This window comes from Ambystoma mexicanum, chromosome 11 (genome assembly GCF_040938575.1).
Source record: "Ambystoma mexicanum isolate Mex_15411 chromosome 11, UKY_AmexF1_1, whole genome shotgun sequence".
Lineage (NCBI taxonomy): Eukaryota > Metazoa > Chordata > Amphibia > Caudata > Ambystomatidae > Ambystoma > Ambystoma mexicanum.
The window spans coordinates 77,135,777-77,157,472 of record NC_090934.1 but is presented as its reverse complement, the minus strand read 5'-3'; the positions used below and the strand labels follow the sequence as shown (position 1 = coordinate 77,157,472).

The window sequence follows — 21,696 nt, the reverse complement described above, 5'->3', positions numbered from 1 at the left end:
ATGATGCCTACCTCTAAGGAGCCAGGCCGGACCCAGCAACCCCAGAGGCAGACATCATTTTCCCCAGGGAAGTCTCAGCGGGCCCAAGTCGGGGCCCTTTGGACTCAGTCCTGGCGCCTTAGGCGCCAGGCTCATAGCGGACCCCAGTCCTGGCGCCTTAGGCGCCAGGCTCATAGAAGAGGATATGTGTTTAAGTGCTTGGGTGCACACTTACCTGATACAGACCTTGCTGCTTCATCCAGGCCCTCTTGAGGCCTGAATGGGACTACTTAACCTGTAGGACTACTTCACCACCCGGGTGTGGTCGGGGAAGGATACATACCTGATTGGTGGAAGGATACATACCAGGAACTTCTTCCAAGGCTATTTAAACCCCACCCGAACAGCCACACATGCTTCGCGTTGTTCTGCACCTAGCAGCTGGACGCTCACCGTGTCAGCTCCTGCATCCTGACTTCAGCCACACCTGCCAGCACCCTGGAACACCTGCAAGGGGAGAAAGGAAGAGAATAGGAGAAGAAAAGCCCTTACCTGCTAAATCTGCATCCCGGAGTCATTTCTCCAACGGCCCTGAAAAGGAAGACATCATTTTAAAGGCATTTCGTTTCGATCGCTGCAGCGCTGCATTTTACTCACCTTTGCAAGGCGCTTCCATCTTCAGCAGCGATCTTCCGGATTCAGCTACGCCCCGGCGCCTAGAGGAAAAAAGACAAGAACAAAGGTGAGAGGGAGAAAAGGAATAAGGAAAGCTCAGTTTCCTTTTAAGTCTTACCTGTTGGATTATTCCCACTGCATTTCGGGTCCTGCCGCTTCCTGGCATCTCCGGACCCCGGCCCCTATGGGGAAAAAAGACCAAGACATTGAATGAGCGAATGCAAAGACATTACCTGAGCGCTCATCCAGAACTGTTTCACTTCGGGTCGGCGCCACATCTCCGGCACTCCAAACCCCGGCCCCTAAGGGGAAAAAGACATAAGCATTAGCGCTTGCTGCAATTAGACAACGAACATTATTATTAAGCTTGAACCTTTGAACAGAACTTTTACAGCGCCTTACCTGAACAGTCAAGCTTACCTGAACTCCCATCAATCCTCAATCCAGTGAAGTAACTGGGTTTCAACGCGCCCCTGCATCAGAAGCAGGATGGAGAGCTCATCCTTCCAAACCCTAAGGTGAGGCTTCACAGGGAATCGTGGAGGAGGTATCGTGGGGGGTTGGAAGGGAGTGGGAGGCTTGAGCATTGTTCCACAGTTGGTAATACTCCCTTTTCACGCACAGGAGGGTATCCAACGAGCCAGGGAAGCCAGAATAGAGGGGCCCTTCCTGTCCATCTTCAGAGTTCTGCGCCTTCGACGCTGCGCCTCCGTGGGAACCAGGTGAGCGTTACACTCTCTCCTGGAAGCGGTCTGGGGGATAGCTCATTTATGGAACTCTCTCCTGGGGGTGGTCTGGGGGATAGCTCATTTATGGAACACTCTTCTGGAAGAGGTCTGGGCGATAGCTCATTTCTGGAACTCTCTCCTTGAAGAGGTCTGGGGGATAACTCATTTCTGGAGCTCTCTCCTGGGAGTGGTCTGAGGGATAGCTCAATTATGGAACTCTCTCCTGGGGGTGGTCTGGGGGATAGCTCATTTATGGAACATTCATCTGGAAGAGGTCTTCGCGATAGCTCATTTATGGAACTCTCTCCTGGAAGAGGTCTGGGGGATGGCTCATTTATGGAGCACTCGCCTGGAAGAGGTCTGGGGGATAGCTCATTTATGGAACTCTCTTCTGGAAGAGGTATGGGGATAGCTCATGTATGGAACTCTCTCCTGGGAGTGGTCTGGGGGATTGCTCATTTATGGAACTCTCTACTGGAAGGTGTCTTGGGGATAGCTAATTTATGGAACTCTCTCCTGGGAGTGGTCTGGGGATAGCTCATTTATGGAACACTCTCCTGGATGAGGTCTGGGGGATAGCTCATTTAAGGAACACTCTTCTGGAAGAGGTCTGGGGGATAGCTCATTTATGGAGCACTTGCATGGAAGAGGTCTGGGGGATAGCTCATTTATGGTACTCTCTTCTGGAAGAGGTATGGGAATAGCTCATTTATGGAACTCTCTCCTGGGGGTGTTCTGGGGGATAGCTCACTTATGGAACACTCTTCTGGAAGAGGTCTGGGCGATAGCTAATTTATGGAACTCTGTCCTGGAAGAGGTCTGGGGGATAACTCCTTTCTGGAGCTCTCTCCTGGGAGTGGTCTAGGGGATAGCTCAATTATGGAACTCTCTTCTGGAAGAGGTCTGGGGGATAGCTCATTTATGGAACTCTCTCCTGGAAGAGGTATGGGGATAGCTCATGTATGGAACTCTTCCTGGGAGTGGTCTGGGGGATAGCTCATTTATGGTAATTTCTCCTGGATGAGGTCTGGGGGATAGCTCATTTATGGAACTCTATCCTGGATGAGGTCTGGGGGATAGCTCATTTATGGAACACTCTTCTGGAAGAGGTCTGGGAGATAGCTCATTTATGGAGCACTCACCGGGAAGAGGTCTGGGGGATAGCTCATTTATGGTACTCTCTTCTGGAAGAGGTATGGGGATAGCTCATGTATGGAACTCTCTCCTGGGAGTGGTCTGGGGGATAGCTCATTTATGGAACTCTCTCCTGGGAGTGGTCTGGGGATAGCTCATTTATGGAACACTGTCCTGGAAGAGGTTGGTGGGATAGCTCATTTATGGATCTCTCTCCTGGAAGAGGTCTGGGGGATAGCGCATTTATGGAGCACTCGCCTGGAAGAGGTCTGGGGTATAGTTCATTTATGGAACACTCTCCAGGAAGAGGTCTGAGGATAGCTCCTTTATATAGCTCTCTCCTGGAAGAGGTCTGGGGGATAGCTCATTTATGGAACTCTCTCCTGGAAGAGGTATGGGGATAGTTCATGTATGGAACTCTCTCCTGGGAGTGGTCTGGGGGATAGCTCATTTATGGTAATTTCTCCTGGATGGGGTCTGGGGGATAGCTCATTTATGGAACTCTATCCTGGATGAGGTCTGGGGGATAGCTCATTTATGGAACACTCTTCTGGAAGAGGTCTGGGGGATAGCTCATTTATGGACCACTCACCGGGAAGAGGTCTGGGGGATAGCTCATTTATGGTACTCTCTTCTGGAAGAGGTATGGGGATAGCTCATGTATGGAACTCTCTCCTGGGAGTGGTCTGGGGATAGCTCATTTATGGAACTCTCTCCTGGGAGTGGTCTGGGGAAAGCTCCTTTATGGAACACTCTCCTGGAAGAGGTCTGGGGGATAGCTCATTTATGGAACTCTCTCCTGGAAGAGGTCTGGGGGATAGCTCATTTATGGAGCACTCGCCTGGAAGAGGTCTGGGGTATAGTTCATTTATGGAACACTCTCCTGGAAGAGGTCTGGGGATAGCTCATTTATGGAAGTCTCTCCTGGAAGAGGTCTGGGGGATAGCTCATTTATGGAACACTCTCCAGGACGTGGTCTTGGGATAGCTCATTTATGGAACTCTCTTCTGGAAGAGGTCTGGGGGATAGCTCATTTATGCAACTCTCTCCTGGAAGAGGTCTGGGGGATAACTCCTTTCTGGAGCTCTCTCCTGGGAGTGGTCTGGGGGATAGCTCAATTATGGAACTCTCTTCTGGAAGAGGTCTGGGCGATAGCTCATTTATGGAACTCTCTCCTGGGAGTGGTCTGGGGATAGCTCATTTATGGAACACTCTCCTGGATGAGGTCTGGGGGATAGCTCATTTAAGGAACACTCTTCTGGAAGAGGTCTGGGGGATAGCTCATTTATGGAGCACTTGCATGGAAGAGGTCTGGGGGATAGCTCATTTATGGTACTCTCTTCTGGAAGAGGTATGGGAATAGCTCATTTATGGAACTCTCTCCTGGGGGTGTTCTGGGGGATAGCTCACTTATGGAACACTCTTCTGGAAGAGGTCTGGGCGATAGCTAATTTATGGAACTCTGTCCTGGAAGAGGTCTGGGGGATAACTCCTTTCTGGAGCTCTCTCCTGGGAGTGGTCTAGGGGATAGCTCAATTATGGAACTCTCTTCTGGAAGAGGTCTGGGGGATAGCTCATTTATGGAACTCTCTCCTGGAAGAGGTATGGGGATGTCTCATGTATGGAACTCTTCCTGGGAGTGGTCTGGGGGATAGCTCATTTATGGTAATTTCTCCTGGATGAGGTCTGGGGGATAGCTCATTTATGGAACTCTATCCTGGATGAGGTCTGGGGGATAGCTCATTTATGGAACACTCTTCTGGAAGAGGTCTGGGAGATAGCTCATTTATGGAGCACTCACCGGGAAGAGGTCTGGGGGATAGCTCATTTATGGTACTCTCTTCTGGAAGAGGTATGGGGATAGCTCATGTATGGAACTCTCTCCTGGGAGTGGTCTGGGGGATAGCTCATTTATGGAACTCTCTCCTGGGAGTGGTCTGGGGATAGCTCATTTATGGAACACTGTCCTGGAAGAGGTTGGTGGGATAGCTCATTTATGGATCTCTCTCCTGGAAGAGGTCTGGGGGATAGCGCATTTATGGAGCACTCGCCTGGAAGAGGTCTGGGGTATAGTTCATTTATGGAACACTCTCCAGGAAGAGGTCTGAGGATAGCTCCTTTATATAGCTCTCTCCTGGAAGAGGTCTGGGGGATAGCTCATTTATGGAACTCTCTCCTGGAAGAGGTATGGGGATAGTTCATGTATGGAACTCTCTCCTGGGAGTGGTCTGGGGGATAGCTCATTTATGGTAATTTCTCCTGGATGGGGTCTGGGGGATAGCTCATTTATGGAACTCTATCCTGGATGAGGTCTGGGGGATAGCTCATTTATGGAACACTCTTCTGGAAGAGGTCTGGGGGATAGCTCATTTATGGACCACTCACCGGGAAGAGGTCTGGGGGATAGCTCATTTATGGTACTCTCTTCTGGAAGAGGTATGGGGATAGCTCATGTATGGAACTCTCTCCTGGGAGTGGTCTGGGGATAGCTCATTTATGGAACTCTCTCCTGGGAGTGGTCTGGGGATAGCTCATTTATGGAAGTCTCTCCTGGAAGAGGTCTGGGGGATAGCTCATTTATGGAACACTCTCCAGGACGTGGTCTTGGGGATAGCTCATTTACGGAAGTCTCTCCTGGAAGAGGTCTGGGGGATAGCTCATTTATGGAACACTCTCCAGGACGTGGTCTTGGGATAGCTCATTTATGGAACTCTCTTCTGGAAGAGGTCTGGGGGATAGCTCATTTATGGAACTCTCTCCTGGAAGAGGTCTGGGGGATAACTCCTTTCTGGAGCTCTCTCCTGGGAGTGGTCTGGGGGATAGCTCAATTATGGAACTCTCTTCTGGAAGAGGTCTGGGCGATAGCTCATTTATGGAACACTCTCCAGGAAGAGGTCTGAGGATAGCTCCTTTATATAGCTCTCTCCTGGAAGAGGTCTGGGGGATAGCTCATTTATGGAACTCTCTCCTGGAAGAGGTATGTGGATAGTTCATGTATGGAACTCTCTCCTGGGAGTGGTCTGGGGGATAGCTCATTTATGGTAATTTCTCCTGGATGGGGTCTGGGGGATAGCTCATTTATGGAACTCTATCCTGGATGAGGTCTGGGGGATAGCTCATTTATGGAACACTCTTCTGGAAGAGGTCTGGGGGATAGCTCATTTATGGACCACTCACCGGGAAGAGGTCTGGGGGATAGCTCATTTATGGTACTCTCTTCTGGAAGAGGTATGGGGATAGCTCATGTATGGAACTCTCTCCTGGGAGTGGTCCGGGGATAGCTCATTTATGGAACTCTCTCCTGGGAGTGGTCTGGGGATAGCTCATTTATGGAAGTCTCTCCTGGAAGAGGTCTCGTGGATAGCTCATTTATGGAACACTCTCCAGGACGTGGTCTTGGGATAGCTCATTTATGGAACTCTCTTCTGGAAGAGGTCTGGGGGATAGCTCATTTATGGAACTCTCTCCTGGAAGAGGTCTGGGGGATAACTCCTTTCTGGAGCTCTCTCCTGGGAGTGGTCTGGGGGATAGCTCAATTATGGAACTCTCTTCTGGAAGAGGTCTGGGCGATAGCTCATTTATGGAACTCTCTCCTGGAAGAGGTCTGGGGGATAACTCCTTTCTGGAGCTCTCTCCTGGGAGTGGTCTGGGGGATAGCTCAATTATGGAACTCTCTCCTGAGGGTGGTCTGGGGGATGGCTCATTTATGGAGCACTCGCCTGAACGAGGTCTGGGGGATAGCTCATTTATGGAACTCTCTTCTGGAAGAGGTCTGGGGGATAGCTCATTTATGGAACTCTCTCCTGGAAGTGGTCTGGGGGATAGCTCATTTATGGAGCACTCAGCGGGAAGAGGTCTGGTGGATAGCTCATTTATGGTACTCTCTTTTGGAAGAGGTATGGGGATAGCTCATGTATGGAACTCTCTCCTGGGAGTGGTCTGGGGGATAGCTCATTTATGGTAATTTCTCCTGGATGGGGTCTGGGGGATAGCTCATTTATGGAACTCTATCCTGGATGAGGTCTGGGGGATAGCTCATTTATGGAACACTCTTCTGGAATTGGTCTGGAGGATAGCTCATTTATGGAGCACTCACCGGGAAGAGGTCTGGGGGATAGCTCATTTATGGTACTCTCGTCTGGAAGAGGTATGGGGATAGCTCATGTATGGAAATCTCTCCTGGGAGTGGTCTGGGGGATAGCTCATTTATGGAACTCTCTCCTGGGAGTGGTCTGGGGATAGTTCATTTATGGAACACTGTCCTGGAAGAGGTCTGTGGGATAGCTCATTTATGGAACTCTCTCCTGGAAGAGGTCTGGGGGATAGCTCATTTATGGAGCACTCTCCTGGAAGAGGTCTGGGGGATAACTCATTTATGAAACACTCTCCTGGAAGAGGTCTGGGGACAGCTCATTTATGGAACTCTCTCCTGGAAGAGGTCTGGGGGATAGCTCATTTATGGAACACTCTCCAGGACGTGGTCTTGGGATAGCTCATTTATGGAACTCTCTCCTGGAAGAGTTCTGGGGGATAGCTCATTTATGGAACTCTCTCCTGGAAGAGGTCTGGGGATAGCTCATTTATGGAACTCTCTCTTGGAAAAGGTGTGGAGGATAGCACATTTATGGAACACTCTCCTGGAAGAGGTCTGGGGGATAGCTCATTTATGGAACACTCTCCTGGAAGAGGTCTGAGGGATATCTCATTTATGGAACACTCTCCTGGACGAGATCTTGAGGATAGCTCATTTATGGAGCACTTTCCAGGAAGAGGTCTGGGGGATAGCTCATTTATGGAACTCTCTCCTGGAAGAGGTCTGGGGGATAGCTCATATATGGAGCACTCACCTGGAAGAGGTCTGGGGGATAGCTCATTTATGGAACTCTCTTCTGGAAGAGGTCTGGGGGATAGCTCATTTATGGAACTCTCTCCTGGAAGAGGTATGGGAATGGCTCATGTATGGAACTCTCTCCTGGGAGTGGTCTGGGGGATAGCTCATTTATGGTAATTGTTCCTGGATGGGGTCTGGGGGATAGCTCATTTATGGTACACTATCCTGGATGAGGTCTGGGGGATAGCTCATTTATGGAACACTCACCCGGAAGAGGTCTGGGGGATAGCTCATTTATGGTACTTTCTTCTGGAAGAGGTATGGGGATAGCTCATGTATGGAACTCTCTCCTGGGAGTGGTCTGGGGATAGCTCATTTATGGAACTCTCTCCTGGAAGGTGTCTTGGGGATAGCTCATTTATGGAACTCTCTCCTGGGAGTGGTCTGGGGATAGCTCATTTATGGAATGCTCTCCTGGAAGAGGTCTGGGGGATAGCTAATTTATGGAACTCTCTCCTGGAGGAGGTCTGGGGGATAGCTCATTTATGGAGCACTCGCCTGGAAGAGGTCTGGGGTATAGTTCATTTATGGAACACTGTTGTGGAAGAAGTCTGGGGGATAGCTCATTTATGGAACTTGATCCTGGAAGAGGTCTGTGGGATAGCTCATGTATGGAGCACTCGCCTGGAAGAGGTCTAGGGTATAGCTCATTTATGGAACACTCTCCAGGAAGAGGTCTGAGGATAGCTCCTTTATGTAGCTCTCTCCTGGAAGAGGTCTGGGGGATAGCTCATTTATAGAACTACTTCCTGGAAGCAGTCTGTGAGATATCTCATTTATGGAACTCTCTCCTGGAAGAGGTCTGGGGGATATCTCATTTATGGAACACTTTCCAGGAAGAGGTCTGGGGGATAGCTCATTTATGGAGCACTCGCCTGGAAGAGGTCTGGGGGATAGCTCATTTATGGAACTCTCTTCTGGAAGAGGTCTGGGGGATAGCTCATTTATGGATATCTCTCCTGGAAGAGGTATGGGAATGGCTCATGCATGGAACTCTCTCCTGGGAGTGGTCTGGGGGATAGCTCATTTGTGGTAATTTCTCCTGGATGGGGTCTGGGGGATAGCTCATTTATGGAACTCTATCCTGGATGAGGTCTGGTGGATAGCTCATTTATGGAACACTCACCTGGAAGAGGTCTGGTGGATAGGTCATTTATGGTACTCTCTTCTGGAAGAGGTATTGGGATAGCTCATGTATGGAACTCTCTCATGAGATTGGTCTGGGGGATAGCACATTTATGGAACTCTCTCCTGGAAGGTGTCTTGGGGATAGCTCATTTATGGAACTCTCTCCTGGGAGTGGTCTGGGGATAGCTCATTTATGGAACACTCTCCTGGAAGAGGTATGGGGGATAGCTCATTTATGGAACTCTCTCCTGGAAGAGGTCTGGGGGATAGCTCATTTATGGAGCACTCGCCTGGAAGAGGTCTGGGGTATAGTTCATTTATGGAACACTGTCGTGGAAGAGGTCTGGGGGATAGCTCATTTATGGAACTTGATCCTGGAAGAGGTCTGTTGGATAGCTCATTTTTGGAGCACTCGCCTGGAAGAGGTCTGGGGTATAGCTCATTTATGGAACACTCTCCAGGAAGAGGTCTGAGGATAGCTCCTTTATGTAGCTCTCTCCTGGAAGAGGTCTTGGGGATAGCTCATTTATGGAACTCTCTCCTGGTAGAGGTCTGGAGTATAGCTCATTTATGGAACTGTAACGCTCACCTGATTCCCACGGAGGCGCTGGTCTTGGCAGGATGGTGTCTGTGACTCGAAAAGTGAAGTGCAGGACTCGATTGGCTTCCGGGGCTGAGCCTCTTCGCACTGTGTGTCTAACTCGAAGAGTGAGATTTCTGCAGGTGAAAGAATATGGGGTTAATGATCTGGGTTGTCGGGTAGCTCTCTCTCTCTCCCTTCCTAGCTTCTCCGTAGAGCCCCAAGGTCAATGTGCTCACCTAAGATAGGTGAATGCTGGACTCTCCATCTGCGTCTGGTGCAGGGTGCCGTTGCCAGTTCCTTCACTGGGTGAAACGTAGGCCTCTTGACATCAGAGGATTGCTACCGTCGTTAACTGCACGAGCGGTGAGTTTCCGGACACCTTTTTAGTCCTTACAGTCTTTAGGTGCGTGGGCTCGTTAATATGGAACAGGGCTCTGTATAATGCTTTTTCTATTTGTCTTGCAGGTCTCTTGAGATAGAAGATGGAGTGAAGAGAGCCGAGGTTGGAGCCAGAGCCTTGGGATGAAGCGCTTGGAAATGCGTAAGTAAATGCAAGCTCTCTATTGTCTCTTTTCCCTTGCAGCTGTTAGTTCGTGCTGAAGAGACGCTGGAAAACGCCGGAGTATTTGCAGGCGTACTATTGTGGCGGACGTGATGACGCGTAAGTAAATACCCATCTAATGTCTCTTCTTTTGTCTTTCAGGTGCCGGATTGCAGCGTTGAAGAAAACCGGAATTCGCGGAGTGCCGGTAAGTAATTCCGCACAGGAATAGCTATGCTTTTGTCTTCACAGGCGGAGGAGCAGCGTGAAGAGATGGTAGCTGCCGATGGATCAGGTGAGGAAAGCGCTGCGTGTGAAGATTGCCGTGCTAACCTGTTGTTTCTTGTCTTTGCAGGTGCTACTGAAGGCTGGATACAGGAATGGTAAGTATTGTTCTTGCAGGTTCAGGATCGAAAAGAAGAAAAGCTGGAACAGACTTGGTGAGCGTTCTGCTGAAGATGCAGAATAACGCGAAGCACGTTTCATCAATCGGGTGTGGTTTAAATAGCCTTGGAGTGATGAGGCGTCTTCCTTCACGGCCCCGCCTAGGTAAGAAAAGAGTTCCTGTTCCAGAAGAGTTCCAGTGTTGTATCCAGGGAGTGGAGCTTGCCCCACCCAGGTAAGAAAGTAGTTCCTGCTCACAGAGGATTTCTATGTGGCTGGTAAGTAAGCAGCATGGTCTGCTGCAGGTAAGTCCACCCAAGCATCTTCATACATATTATGAGCCCGGCGCTTCCAGTGCCGGGACCGATGGCTTTGATGAGCCTGGTGCCACCGGCGCCAGGACAAGGTCCAAAAGGTCCCAGTGGGGACCGGCTGGTGCCTAGGATGAGGGTTAGGGGCCTGCTTCCAAGGACGTTGGGCTGGTCCTGGCTCCTTGGAAGCAGTGATCATGACAGGAACTCTCTCCTGGAAGCGGTCTGGGGGATAGCTCATTTATGGAACACTCTCCTGGAAGAGGTCTGGGGGATAGCTCATTTATGGAACACTCTCCAGGAAGAGGTCTGGGGATAGCTCATTTATGGAACTCTCTCCTGGAAGAGTTCTGGGGGATAGCTCCTTTATGGAACACTCTACTGGAAGAGGTCTGGGGGATAACTCATTTATGAAACACTCTCTTGGAAGAGGTCTGGGGGATAGCTCATTTATGGAACTCTCTCCTGGAAGAGGTCTGGGGGATAGCTCATTTATGGAACACTCTCCAGGACGTGGTCTCGGGATAGCTCATTTATGGAACTCTCTCCTGGAAGAGGTCTGGGGGATAGCTCATTTATGGAACTCTCTCCCGGAAGAGGTCTGGGGATAGCTCATTTATGGAACTCTCTCCTGGAAGAGGTGTGGAGGATAGCTCATTTATGGAACTCTCTCCTCAAAGAGGTCTGGAGGATAGCACATTTATGGAACACTCTCCTGGAAGAGGTCTGGGGGATATCTCATTTATGGAACACTCTCCTGGAAGAGGTCTTGGGGATAGCTCATTTATGGAGCACTTTCCAGGAAGACGTCTGGGGGATAGCTCATTTATGGAACTCTCTCCTGGAAGAGGTCTGGGTGATTACTCATTTATGGAACTCTCTCCTGGAAGAGGTCTGGGGGATAACTCATTTATGGAACTCCTTCCTGGAAGCGGTCTGGGGGATCTCTCATTTATGGAACTCTCTCCTGGAAGAGGTCTGGGGATAGCTCATTTATGGAACACTCTCCTGGAAGAGATCTGGGGGATAGGGTGATCGTTTATGGAACACTCTCCTGGAAGAGGTTTGGGGGGTAGCTCATTTATGGAACTCTCTCCTGGAAGAGGTCTGGGGTATAGCTCATTTTGGAACTCTCTCCTGGAAGAGGTCTGGGGGTAGCTCATTTATAGAACTCTCTCCTGGAAGAGGTCTGGGGTAAAGCTCATTTATGGAACTCTCTCCTGGAAGAGGTCTGGGGCATAGCTCATTTATGGAACTCTCTCCTGGAAGAGGTCTGGGGTAAAGCTCATTTATGGAACTCTCTCCTGGAAGAGGTCTGGGGGATAGCTCATTTATGGAACTCTCTCCTGGAAGAGGTCTGGGATTAGCTCATTTATGGAACACTCTCCTGGAAGCGGCGGTCTGGGGGATAGCTCATTTATGGAACACTCCCCTGGAAGAGGTCTGGGGGATAGCTCATTTATGGAACTCTCTCCTGGAAGAGGTCTTGGGATAGCTCATTTATGGAACACTCTCCTGGAAGCGGCGGTCTGGGGGATGGCTCCTTTAAGGAGCCCTCTCTTGGAAGAGGTCTAGGGGACAGCTCATTTAAGGAGCCCTTGCTTGGAAGAGGTCTGGGGGATCGCTCATTTATGGAACACTCTCCTGGAAGAGATCTGGGGGATAGCTCCTTTATGGAACACTCTCCTGGAAGAGATCTGGGGATCGCTCATTTATTCACCATTCGTAGGCGTTTGAAGACCATCATTTTCCCACATTGTGTGTAGCAGTTTACTCTCAGTTGAAATTTCTGATGTAGGTGTCGGTAGCGCTTTGATAAACGATTCCCAAATGGGCCGTTGAGCGCTATATAAATGACCTCTACTGAGCAGTCCTCGAGGGTGTATTATAAGAGGGCTCATCTATTCTGGGTTGCTGGAGGGGGGGGGGGCGTGCACCTGGTCATGTGACCCCACTAGATGGAGGACATGTGTACTGTGTTTCTTTGGCCAATTGATACATCTGGATGCCTTTCAGACCCCCAACCTCAGGGTGCAAATCATGATATTGGACCCTACCCTATCCCGGGGAACACTGATCCTTTACCTTATCGTAAGGTGCGTGCCCGGTAAGACTGCTTCATTAAAGCCTACTGGGCTGCACTCGGGCTGTGGTAGGTCCGCCTCACTCCTTACCTATCTACTCAATGTCTGCCTCCACAGCAGGGATACCCCGATGTGGGACACCTCTGCACAGGTCTTGGGAAGTCCTCCAGCCCCTGGACGTTTGCACCTCTAAACAGGACTAGAGGGGGTGGTGTTTCGGGGCTCTAAATTGGGCTGCACCAGAGTCCTGCCCGGGCAAGCATAAGGTGGTGGCATGCCAACCCACCCCTATCCCTACCCCTCACTTTCTCACTCAGAGGTCCACTGAGCCCCTCTCTGTTGAGAGACTCCATTCTGCACCCTCGTAGCTTGCAGTGGGAGCTTGAGAGATTCCGTTCTGCACACTCGTAGCTTGCAGTTTGAGCTTGAGAGATTCCATTCTGCACACTCGTAGCTTGCAGTTTGAGCTTGAGAGATTCCATTCTGCACACTCGTAGCTTGCAGTGGGAGCTTGAGAGACTCCATTCTGCACACTCGTAGCTTGCAGTGGGGGCTTGAGAGACTACATTCTGCACACTCATAGCTCGGAGCTTGGAGTGGGAGCTTGAGAGACTACATTCTGCACACTCATAGCTCGGAGCTTGGAGTGGGAGCTTGAGAGACTCCATTCTTCACACTCGTAGCTTGCAGTGGGAGCTTGAGAGACTCCATTCTGCACACTCATAGCTCGGAGCTTGGAGTGGGAGCTTGAGAGACTACATTCTGCACACTCATAGCTCGGAGCTTGGAGTGGGAGCTTGAGAGACTACATTCTGCACACTCATAGCTCCGAGCTTTGAGTGGGAGCATGAGAGACTCCATTCTTCACACTCGTAGCTTGCAGTGGGAGCTTGAGAGACTCCATTCTGCACACTCGTAGCTTGCAGTGGGGGCTTGAGAGACTACATTCTGCACACTCATAGCTCGGAGCTTGGAGTGGGAGCTTGAGAGACTACATTCTGCACACTCATAGCTCGGAGCTTGGAGTGGGAGCTTGAGAGACTCCATTCTTCACACTCGTAGCTTGCAGTGGGAGCTTGAGAGACTCCATTCTGCACACTCGTAGCTTGCAGTGGGGGCTTGAGAGACTACATTCTGCACACTCATAGCTCGGAGCATTGAGTGGGAGCTTGAAAGACTACATTCTGCACACTCGTAGCTTGCAGTGGGAGCTTGAGAGACACCGTTCTGCACACTTGTAGCTTGCAGTGGGAGCTTGAGAGACTCCATTCTGCACACTCGTAGCTTCGAGTGGGAGCTTGGCCGGCTGATGAATTTGACCTCGTTGCCTTTCCAAGGGGAAAACGTGTTCTCGGAAGAGCATTGAGGAAGTCTGCCATCAGATAAGGCTTTGATTTGAGAATGAGACGCTGGCGGGAAGCGCTGGGAACCGCCTATTGTTTGTGTCGAGACTGCATGCGAAGGCTGGGATGGAGGGGCTTGCATGGGGTGCTAGTGGACTCACACGAACTAGTAGTGGGCTCGCGCGCAGTAGTAGTGTGGGAGAGAGTGTGGCTGGCATGGAATGGTAAATGTCTTTATTGCAATGCTAGAAATGAACACGACTATGGGATTTCTAGCAGAGCGGTAACGGGTGCCACGGCCAGAATTATTGGGGCAGGGCTGGCATGGAGTCATGACTGGAGAGTGATAGACTTGTAAAAAGTGAGGGGGGGGACACAGGGCTAAAGCAACCCTTTGTTTTATTGTAATTGCCTGAAAAGTTCCCAAATCACATAATAAATCAACCTGACAATATTGTTAAAATAACATGCTGAGCAAAATGAGCTTAATTATAGCTTTCTGACGTCCTTCCTGAATTGGAGCCTGCATTTTACTAGCACACGAAGTATTGTAAGCCTATACATCTCTGTTTTAGAGTCAATATTGACAGAACTGAACTGAAACAAATGCATCAAGCGATCACCTACATGTCATTGTTTCCCACAGCATTCTGCCACGTGCAGCCCTCACCTTTCTATCCACCGGCAATTCGACCTCTTAAGGGACATGCCACAGACCCCAGCCACCCCTATTCTCCACACAGTGCTGTACATGCAGAAATCTAACGTTACATTGTGCTAAAATGTAACAACAATTACAAACTATAACCGAGCTCCTGTGAGCTGGGAAGTTAAGTCTTCCAGGACTGGGAACAGCTGATGACTGTGGGGCAGTGTTATACAGGGGCTCGCCGATGGGCGTTTGCTCTGCACAGCCCAGTGATGGGGGGCTGATGCACCAGTGACAGCAAACGATTACAGTAGCACTAACTTCTAAAGTATTTGACTCATATGGTAATCATATGTGGCTAGGATTGAGTCGTGAAGGATTTGTATGGCAGCAATAGTGACTGGAAACCCAGAAGTAGGCAAGCATCAGGCCAGCGGCAATGGGTATGCACCCCACTCGTAGTGGACTTGTATGCCAGTAGTTTCCTCAGTCGGCCATTCATTTTGAGGAAGTCAAAGGTCGAATAAAAATGACACAAGCCTTAGCATGCTCTAACTGCGCTCTCACAGCAAGCCACTAACGCTAGTCACAGGCAGAGGCCCATTGAAAATCTCCTTCATGTACCGTTGGCTCACCTAAAGGTAGCCAAGGCCAAACGGAAGGCTGAACTTCACCAGGGCTGTGAGGAAAAGACCAAAGCACATTTAACTTTACAATACAGTTTACTATATATAGCTCTCAAGGTCGAAACAAGACATTTTTTTATGGACAGTGTTAACATTTAATACCTATAAATATAGTGAAGTATAAAATATAGACAAAATGAAAACGAATTCTTCCCAGTCATTACCTAGTGATAGTCTGTAGATGCTGCGATGTAAAGTTGGTTCAGCCGGTACTCTTGCGAGTATATTTGAGGCTAGGCAAAGTGAAACATTCTTTGCAGTGTCTGTGTGTGTTTTCGTGGTGGACACCAGATCACAGAACAGTTGAGGCTCAGTAAATGACATGGTTCAAGTGTTTGGTTCAGGGTTCTTTGGTGGTGCATAGCAGGTCATGTGACCACGAGATTCAAGTGGCTGCATTCTCAAGCTCAGTCTTCAGGTCTCACCACCAGCTGCCTGTCACAGACACCATGCAACTGTGGCTTCATAGTCTCAGAACAGCTCCCCGGGGTCTGCAAAGAGGAGTCTGTGCAGAGGTGGAGAAGCTGCGAGTGGGAGTAAAGAACGTCTGCAGAAAGGTGCTTGCAGAGTATTTCTACATATTAGGCTTTGAGTATTTTGGGTTTTGTGTGAAGATTAAGTCTCTCAGCATGTTCATTTTATTTAGATCCTACCACCAGAGGGCAACCCTGATTCGTCACTTGCATAACACCAGGGGGGCAGTGCTCTTGGGGGCAGTGCCCTTGGGGGCTGTGCTCTTGGGATCTGTGCTCTTGGGATCTGTGCTCTTGGGGCCTGTGCTCTTGGGGTCTGTGCTCTTGTGGACAGTGCTCTTGGGGGCAGTCCTCTTGGGGGCAGTCCTCTTTGGGACTGTGCTCTAGTGGACAGTGATCTTAGGGGCAGTGCCCTTGCGGGATGTGCTTTTGGAGAATGTGCCCTTGGGGGTAGTGCTCTTGGGGGCTGTACTCTTGGTGGATGTGCTCTTGGGGGATGGGCTCCTGTGGGCTGTGCTCTTTGTGGCAGTTCTCTTGGGAACTGTGTTCTTGGGGAGTGTGCTCTTGGGGGCGGTGTTGTTTGGGACTGTGTTCTTGGGGGCTGTGTTGTTTGGGTCTGTGCTCTTGGGGGCTGTACTCTTGGGGACAGTGTTCATGATGGAAGTGCTCTTGGGGGATGTGCTCATGGGGGCAGTGCTCTTGGGGACTGTGCTCTTGGGGGATGTGATCTTGGGGGCTGTGATTTTGGGGACTGTGCTCTCGGGGACTGTGCTCTTGGGGACTGTGATCTTGGGGATGGGCTCTTGGGGGTTGGGCTCTTGGGGCTGTGCTGTTGGGGGCTGTGCTCTTGGGAACTGGGTTCTTGGAAACTGTACTCTTGGGGGCTGTGTTCTTGGGGGCTGTGTTTTTGGGGACTTTGTTCGCGGGGGCTCTGTTGTTTGGGTCTGTGCTCCTGGGGGCTGTACTCTTGGGGACAGTGCTCACGGTGGCAGTGCTCTTGGGGGAAGTTCTTTTGAGGACTGTGCTCTTGGGGGATGTCATCTTGGGGATAGTGCTCGTGTAGACTGTGCTCTTGGGGACAGTGCTTTTGGGGGAAGTGCTCTTGGGGACTGTGCTCTAGGGGAATGGGCCCTTGGGGGATGTGCTCTTGGGGGCAGTGCTCTTGGGGACTGTGCTTTTGGGGCAGTGCTCTTTGGGTCTGTGCTCTTGGGGTCTGTGCTCTTGGGGTCTGTGCTCTTGGTGGCAGTGCTCTTGGGGGCAGTGCTCTTGGGGGCCGTGCTCTTGGGGTCTGTGATCTTGGGGTCTGTGATCTTGGGGTCTGTGTTCTTGGGCTCTGTGTTCTTGGGGCTGGGCTCTTGGAGGCTGGGCTCTTGGTGTTGGGCTCTTGTTGGTTGGGCTCTTGGGGGTTGGGCTCTTGGGGGCAATGGTTTGGGGGATATGCTCCTGGTGGCTGTGATCATGGGGACAGTGCTCTTGGAGGATGTGCTCTTGGGAGATGGGGTCTTGGGGGCAGTGCTCTTGGGGGAAGTGCTCTTGGGGTCTGTGATCTTGGGGTCTGTGTTCTAGGGGCTGGGCTCTTGGAGGCTGGGCTCTTGGGGTTGGGCTCTTGTGGGTTGGGCTCTTGGGGGTTGGGCTCTTGGGGGCAGTGGTCTTGAGGGATATGCTCTTGGTGGCAGTGATCTTGGGGGCTGTGTTCTTGGGGGCTGTGTTTTTTGGGACTTTGTTCACTGGGGCTGTGTTGTTTGGGTCTGTGCTCCTGGGGGCTGTGCTCTTGGGGACAGTGCTCACGGTGGCAGTGCTCTTGGGGGAAGTTCTTTTGACGACTATGCTCTTAGGGATGTCATCTTGGGGGTAGTGCTTGTGGGGACTGTGCTCTTGGGGGTAGTGCTTTTGGGGGAAGTGATCTTGGGGATTGTGCTCTTGGGGAATGTGCCCTTCGGGGATGAGCTCTCGGGGGCAGTGCTCTTGGGGTCTGTGCTCTTGGGGTCTGTGCTCTTGGGATCTGGGATCTTGGGGTCTGTGCTCTTGGGGGATGAGCTCTAGGGGGCAGTGCTCTTGGGGCAGTGCTTTTGGGGCAGTGCTCTTGGGGTCTGGGCTCTTGGGGTCTGGGCTCTTGGGGTCTGGGCTCTTGGGGTCTGTTCTCTTGGGGGCAGTGGTCTGGGGCTTTGCTCTTGGTGGCAGTGCTCTTGGAGGATGTGCTCTTGGGAGATGGGCTCTTGGGGGCAGTGCTCTTGGGGGCAGTGCTTTTGGGGTCTGTGATCTTGGGGTCTGTATTCTAGGGGCTGGGCTCTTGGAGGCTGGGCTCTTGGGGTTGGGCTCTTGTGGGTTGGGCTCTTGGGGGTTGGGCTCTTGGGGGCAGTGGTCTTGAGGGATATCCTCTTGGTGGCAGTGATCTTGGGGGCTGTGTTCTTGGGGGCTGTGTTTTTGGGGACTTTGTTCGCGGGGGCTGTGTTGTTTGGGTCTGTGCTCCTGGGGGCTGTGCTCTTGGGGACAGTGCTCACGGTGGCAGTGCTCTTGGGGGAAGTTCTTTTGACGACTATGCTCTTAGGGATGTCATCTTGGGGGTAGTGCTTGTGGGGACTGTGCTCTTGGGGGTAGTGCTTTTGGGGGAAGTGATCTTGGGGATTGTGCTCTTGGGGAATGTGCTCTTGGTGGCAGTGCTCTTGGGGGCAGTGCTCTTGGGGGCCGTGCTCTTGGGGTCTGTGATCTTGGGGTCTGTGATCTTGGGGTCTGTGTTCTTGGGCTCTGTGTTCTTGGGGCTGGGCTCTTGGAGGCTGGGCTCTTGGTGTTGGGCTCTTGTTGGTTGGGCTCTTGGGGGTTGGGCTCTTGGGGGCAATGGTTTGGGGGATATGCTCCTGGTGGCTGTGATCTTGGGGACAGTGCTCTTGGAGGATGTGCTCTTGGGAGATGGGGTCTTGGGGGCAGTGCTCTTGGGGGAAGCGCTCTTGGGGTCTGTGATCTTGGGGTCTGTGTTCTAGGGGCTGGGCTCTTGGAGGCTGGGCTCTTGGGGTTGGGCTCTTGTGGGTTGGGCTCTTGGGGGTTGGGCTCTTGGGGGCAGTGGTCTTGAGGGATATGCTCTTGGTGGCAGTGATCTTGGGGGCTGTGTTCTTGGGGGCTGTGTTTTTTGGGACTTTGTTCACTGGGGCTGTGTTGTTTGGGTCTGTGCTCCTGGGGGCTGTGCTCTTGGGGACAGTGCTCACGGTGGCAGTGCTCTTGGGGGAAGTTCTTTTGACGACTATGCTCTTAGGGATGTCATCTTGGGGGTAGTGCTTGTGGGGACTGTGCTCTTGGGGGTAGTGCTTTTGGGGGAAGTGATCTTGGGGATTGTGCTCTTGGGGAATGTGCCCTTCGGGGATGAGCTCTCGGGGGCAGTGCTCTTGGGGTCTGTGCTCTTGGGGTCTGTGCTCTTGGGATCTGGGATCTTGGGGTCTGTGCTCTTGGGGGATGAGCTCTAGGGGGCAGTGCTCTTGGGGCAGTGCTTTTGGGGCAGTGCTCTTGGGGTCTGGGCTCTTGGGGTCTGGGCTCTTGGGGTCTGGGCTCTTGGGGTCTGTTCTCTTGGGGGCAGTGGTCTGGGGCTTTGCTCTTGGTGGCAGTGCTCTTGGAGGATGTGCTCTTGGGAGATGGGCTCTTGGGGGCAGTGCTCTTGGGGGCAGTGCTTTTGGGGTCTGTGATCTTGGGGTCTGTATTCTAGGGGCTGGGCTCTTGGAGGCTGGGCTCTTGGGGTTGGGCTCTTGTGCGTTGGGCTCTTGGGGGTTGGGCTCTTGGGGGCAGTGGTCTTGAGGGATATCCTCTTGGTGGCGGTGATCTTGGGGGCTGTGTTCTTGGGGGCTGTGTTTTTGGGGACTTTGTTCGCGGGGGCTGTGTTGTTTGGGTCTGTGCTCCTGGGGGCTGTGCTCTTGGGGACAGTGCTCACGGTGGCAGTGCTCTTGGGGGAAGTTCTTTTGACGACTATGCTCTTGGGGATGTCATCTTGGGGGTAGTGCTCGTGGGGACTGTGCTCTTGGGGATAGTGCTTTTGGGGGAAGTGCTCTTGGGGATTGTGCTCTTGGGGAATGTGCCCTTCGGGGATGAGCTCTCGGGGGCAGTGCTCTTGGGGTCTGTGCTCTTGGGGTCTGTGCTCTTGGGATCTGGGCTCTTGGGGTCTGTGCTCTTGGGGGATGAGCTCTAGAGGGCAGTGCTCTTGGGGCAGTGCTTTTGGGGCAGTGCTCTTGGGGTCTGTGGTCTTGGGGTCTGGGTACTTGGGGTCTGGGCTCTTGGGGTCTGTGCTCTTGGGGGCAGTGGTCTGGGGCTATGCTCTTGGTGGCAGTGCTCTTGGTGGCAGTGCTCTTGGGGGCAGTGCTCTTGGGGGCCGTGATCTTGGGGACTGTGCTCTTGGGGCAGTGCTTTTAGGGGCATTGCTCGTGGGAAATTTTCTCTTTGGGGCAGTGCTCTTGGGGTCTGTGATCTTGGGGTCTGTGTTCTTGGGCTCTGTGTTCTTGGGGCTGGGCTCTTGGAGGCTGGGTGGGCTCTTCGGGTTGGGCTCTTGTGGGTTGGGCTCTTGGGGGTTGGGCTCTTGGGGCAGTGGTCTTGAGGGATATGCTCTTGGTGGCGGTCATCTTGGGGGCAGTGCTCTTGGAGGATGTGCTTTTGGGAGATGGGCTCTTGGGGGCTGTGCTCTTGGGGGCTGTGCTCTTGGTGGCAGTTCTCTTGGGAACTGTGTTGTTGGAAACGGTGCTCTTCGGGGCTGTGCTCTTGGGCGCTGTGTTTTTGGGACTGTGTTCTTGGGGCTGTGTTGTTTGGGTCTGTGCTCTTGGGGACGGCGCTCATGGTGGCAGTGCTCTTGTGGGATGTCCTTTTGGGGACTGTGCTCTTGGAGGATGTCATGTTGGGGCAGTGCTCTTCGGGACTTTGCTCTTGGGGGCAGTGCTTTTGGGGGAAGTGGTCTTGGGGGCTGGGCTCTTGGGACAGTGCTTTGGGGGCTATGCTCTTGGTGGCAGTGACCTTGGGGGCAGTGCTCTTGGGGGCAGTGGTCTTGGTGGCAGTGGTCTTGGGGACTGGACTCTTGGGGCAGTGCTTTTGGGGGCTATGCTCTTGGTGGCAGTGACCTTGGGGCAGTGGTCTTGGGGGCTGTGATCTTGGGGGCAGTGCTCTTGTGGACTGTGCTCTTGGGGGAGTGCTTTTAGGGGGCAGTGCACTTGGAGACTGTGCTCTTGGGTACTGTGCCTTTGGGGGCAGTGATCTTGGGGTCTGTGATCTTGGGGACTGTGGTCTTGGGGTCTATGGTCTTGGGGCTGAGCTCTCGGGGCCAGGGGTCTTGGGGGCTATGCTCTTGGTGGCAGTGATCTTGGGGACTGTGCTCTTGGGGCAGTGCTTTTAGGAGGCAGTGCTCTTGGAGACTGTGCCCTTGGGGGCAATGCTCTTGGGGACTGTGTTCTTGGGGTCTGTGGTCTTGGGGCTGGGCTATTACCATTCGGTAGTCCTGCTGCTTCCGAGCCTCCACAATGCGGGAGGCCGCCTACCTCCCTGCTGGTTTACCAGGTAAGTGCTCCCCCTTGGCCTGAGATCCCTCCCATCCCTGCCACCTTTTCCATAGCTTGCACTCTCTCCCACCCCCTCCCACTTAACTTCTTTTTCATTATCCTGTGCCAGAACAACTAGTGTTCACGCCACATCCCGCTGTGCGAGTCACCACCATGGAAAGTGAGAAGGGACTACTTAGTCCCTTTTCATCCGATCTACTTTTCTCTTTTAAGTATTATGACCCTGGTCCAATGGGTCGGGGTACTAATAACAATAAACCCCGATTAGGGGGCATTACCGCTTCAGGTAACGCCCCAGGGCCTGCGTTAACACCCTCTCTTCACTCGGGCCTGTAACTTTGGGCCCCTGGCATTACCTGAAGTGGCAATGTCACCCCTCCACCCCCCAGCTCGGGACTTATTCCCTGCCCCCAGTTTTGTTGTTCTGAATTTAGCCAGGTGAAAGGGATTGCAGTGAGTCCTAGTGTGTGGATTGAGTTGTGATGTGGCCTCCCAAGTGTGGTTGCACTAAATGACTGTGTCTTCAACATGTAGCCTGGGGACCATGGCAACCAGACAGAGCGAAACCCCCTGAGGTCTTCACAGTAA

The 21,696-nt window shown here is 52.1% G+C and overlaps 1 protein-coding gene across 1 annotated transcript; it reads right to left on the bottom strand.

Annotated features, from left to right (window-relative positions):
* Positions 1 to 17,628: 17,628 nt before the first annotated feature.
* On the bottom strand, positions 17,629 to 20,452 carry LOC138504921 (proteoglycan 4-like). Its single transcript, XM_069625320.1, has 2 exons — positions 19,828 to 20,452; positions 17,629 to 19,514 (listed from the first exon to the last, which is right to left on the bottom strand). The coding sequence occupies exons 1-2, from the start codon at positions 20,450 to 20,452 to the stop codon at positions 17,629 to 17,631; spliced, it is 2,511 nt and encodes an 836-aa protein (XP_069481421.1).
* Between the last annotated feature and the right edge of the window lie 1,244 nt (positions 20,453 to 21,696).

Coding starts and splice junctions, on each gene's coding strand:
- LOC138504921 (XM_069625320.1), bottom strand. CDS start 20,452: ATGACATCCTCCAAGAGCACAGTCCCCAAAAGGACATCCCACAAGAGC. Junction 19,515..19,827: donor CCCAAGAGCCCAGACCCCAA/GTACCCAGACCC, acceptor ACTTCCCCCAAG/AGCACTGCCACCGTGAGCAC.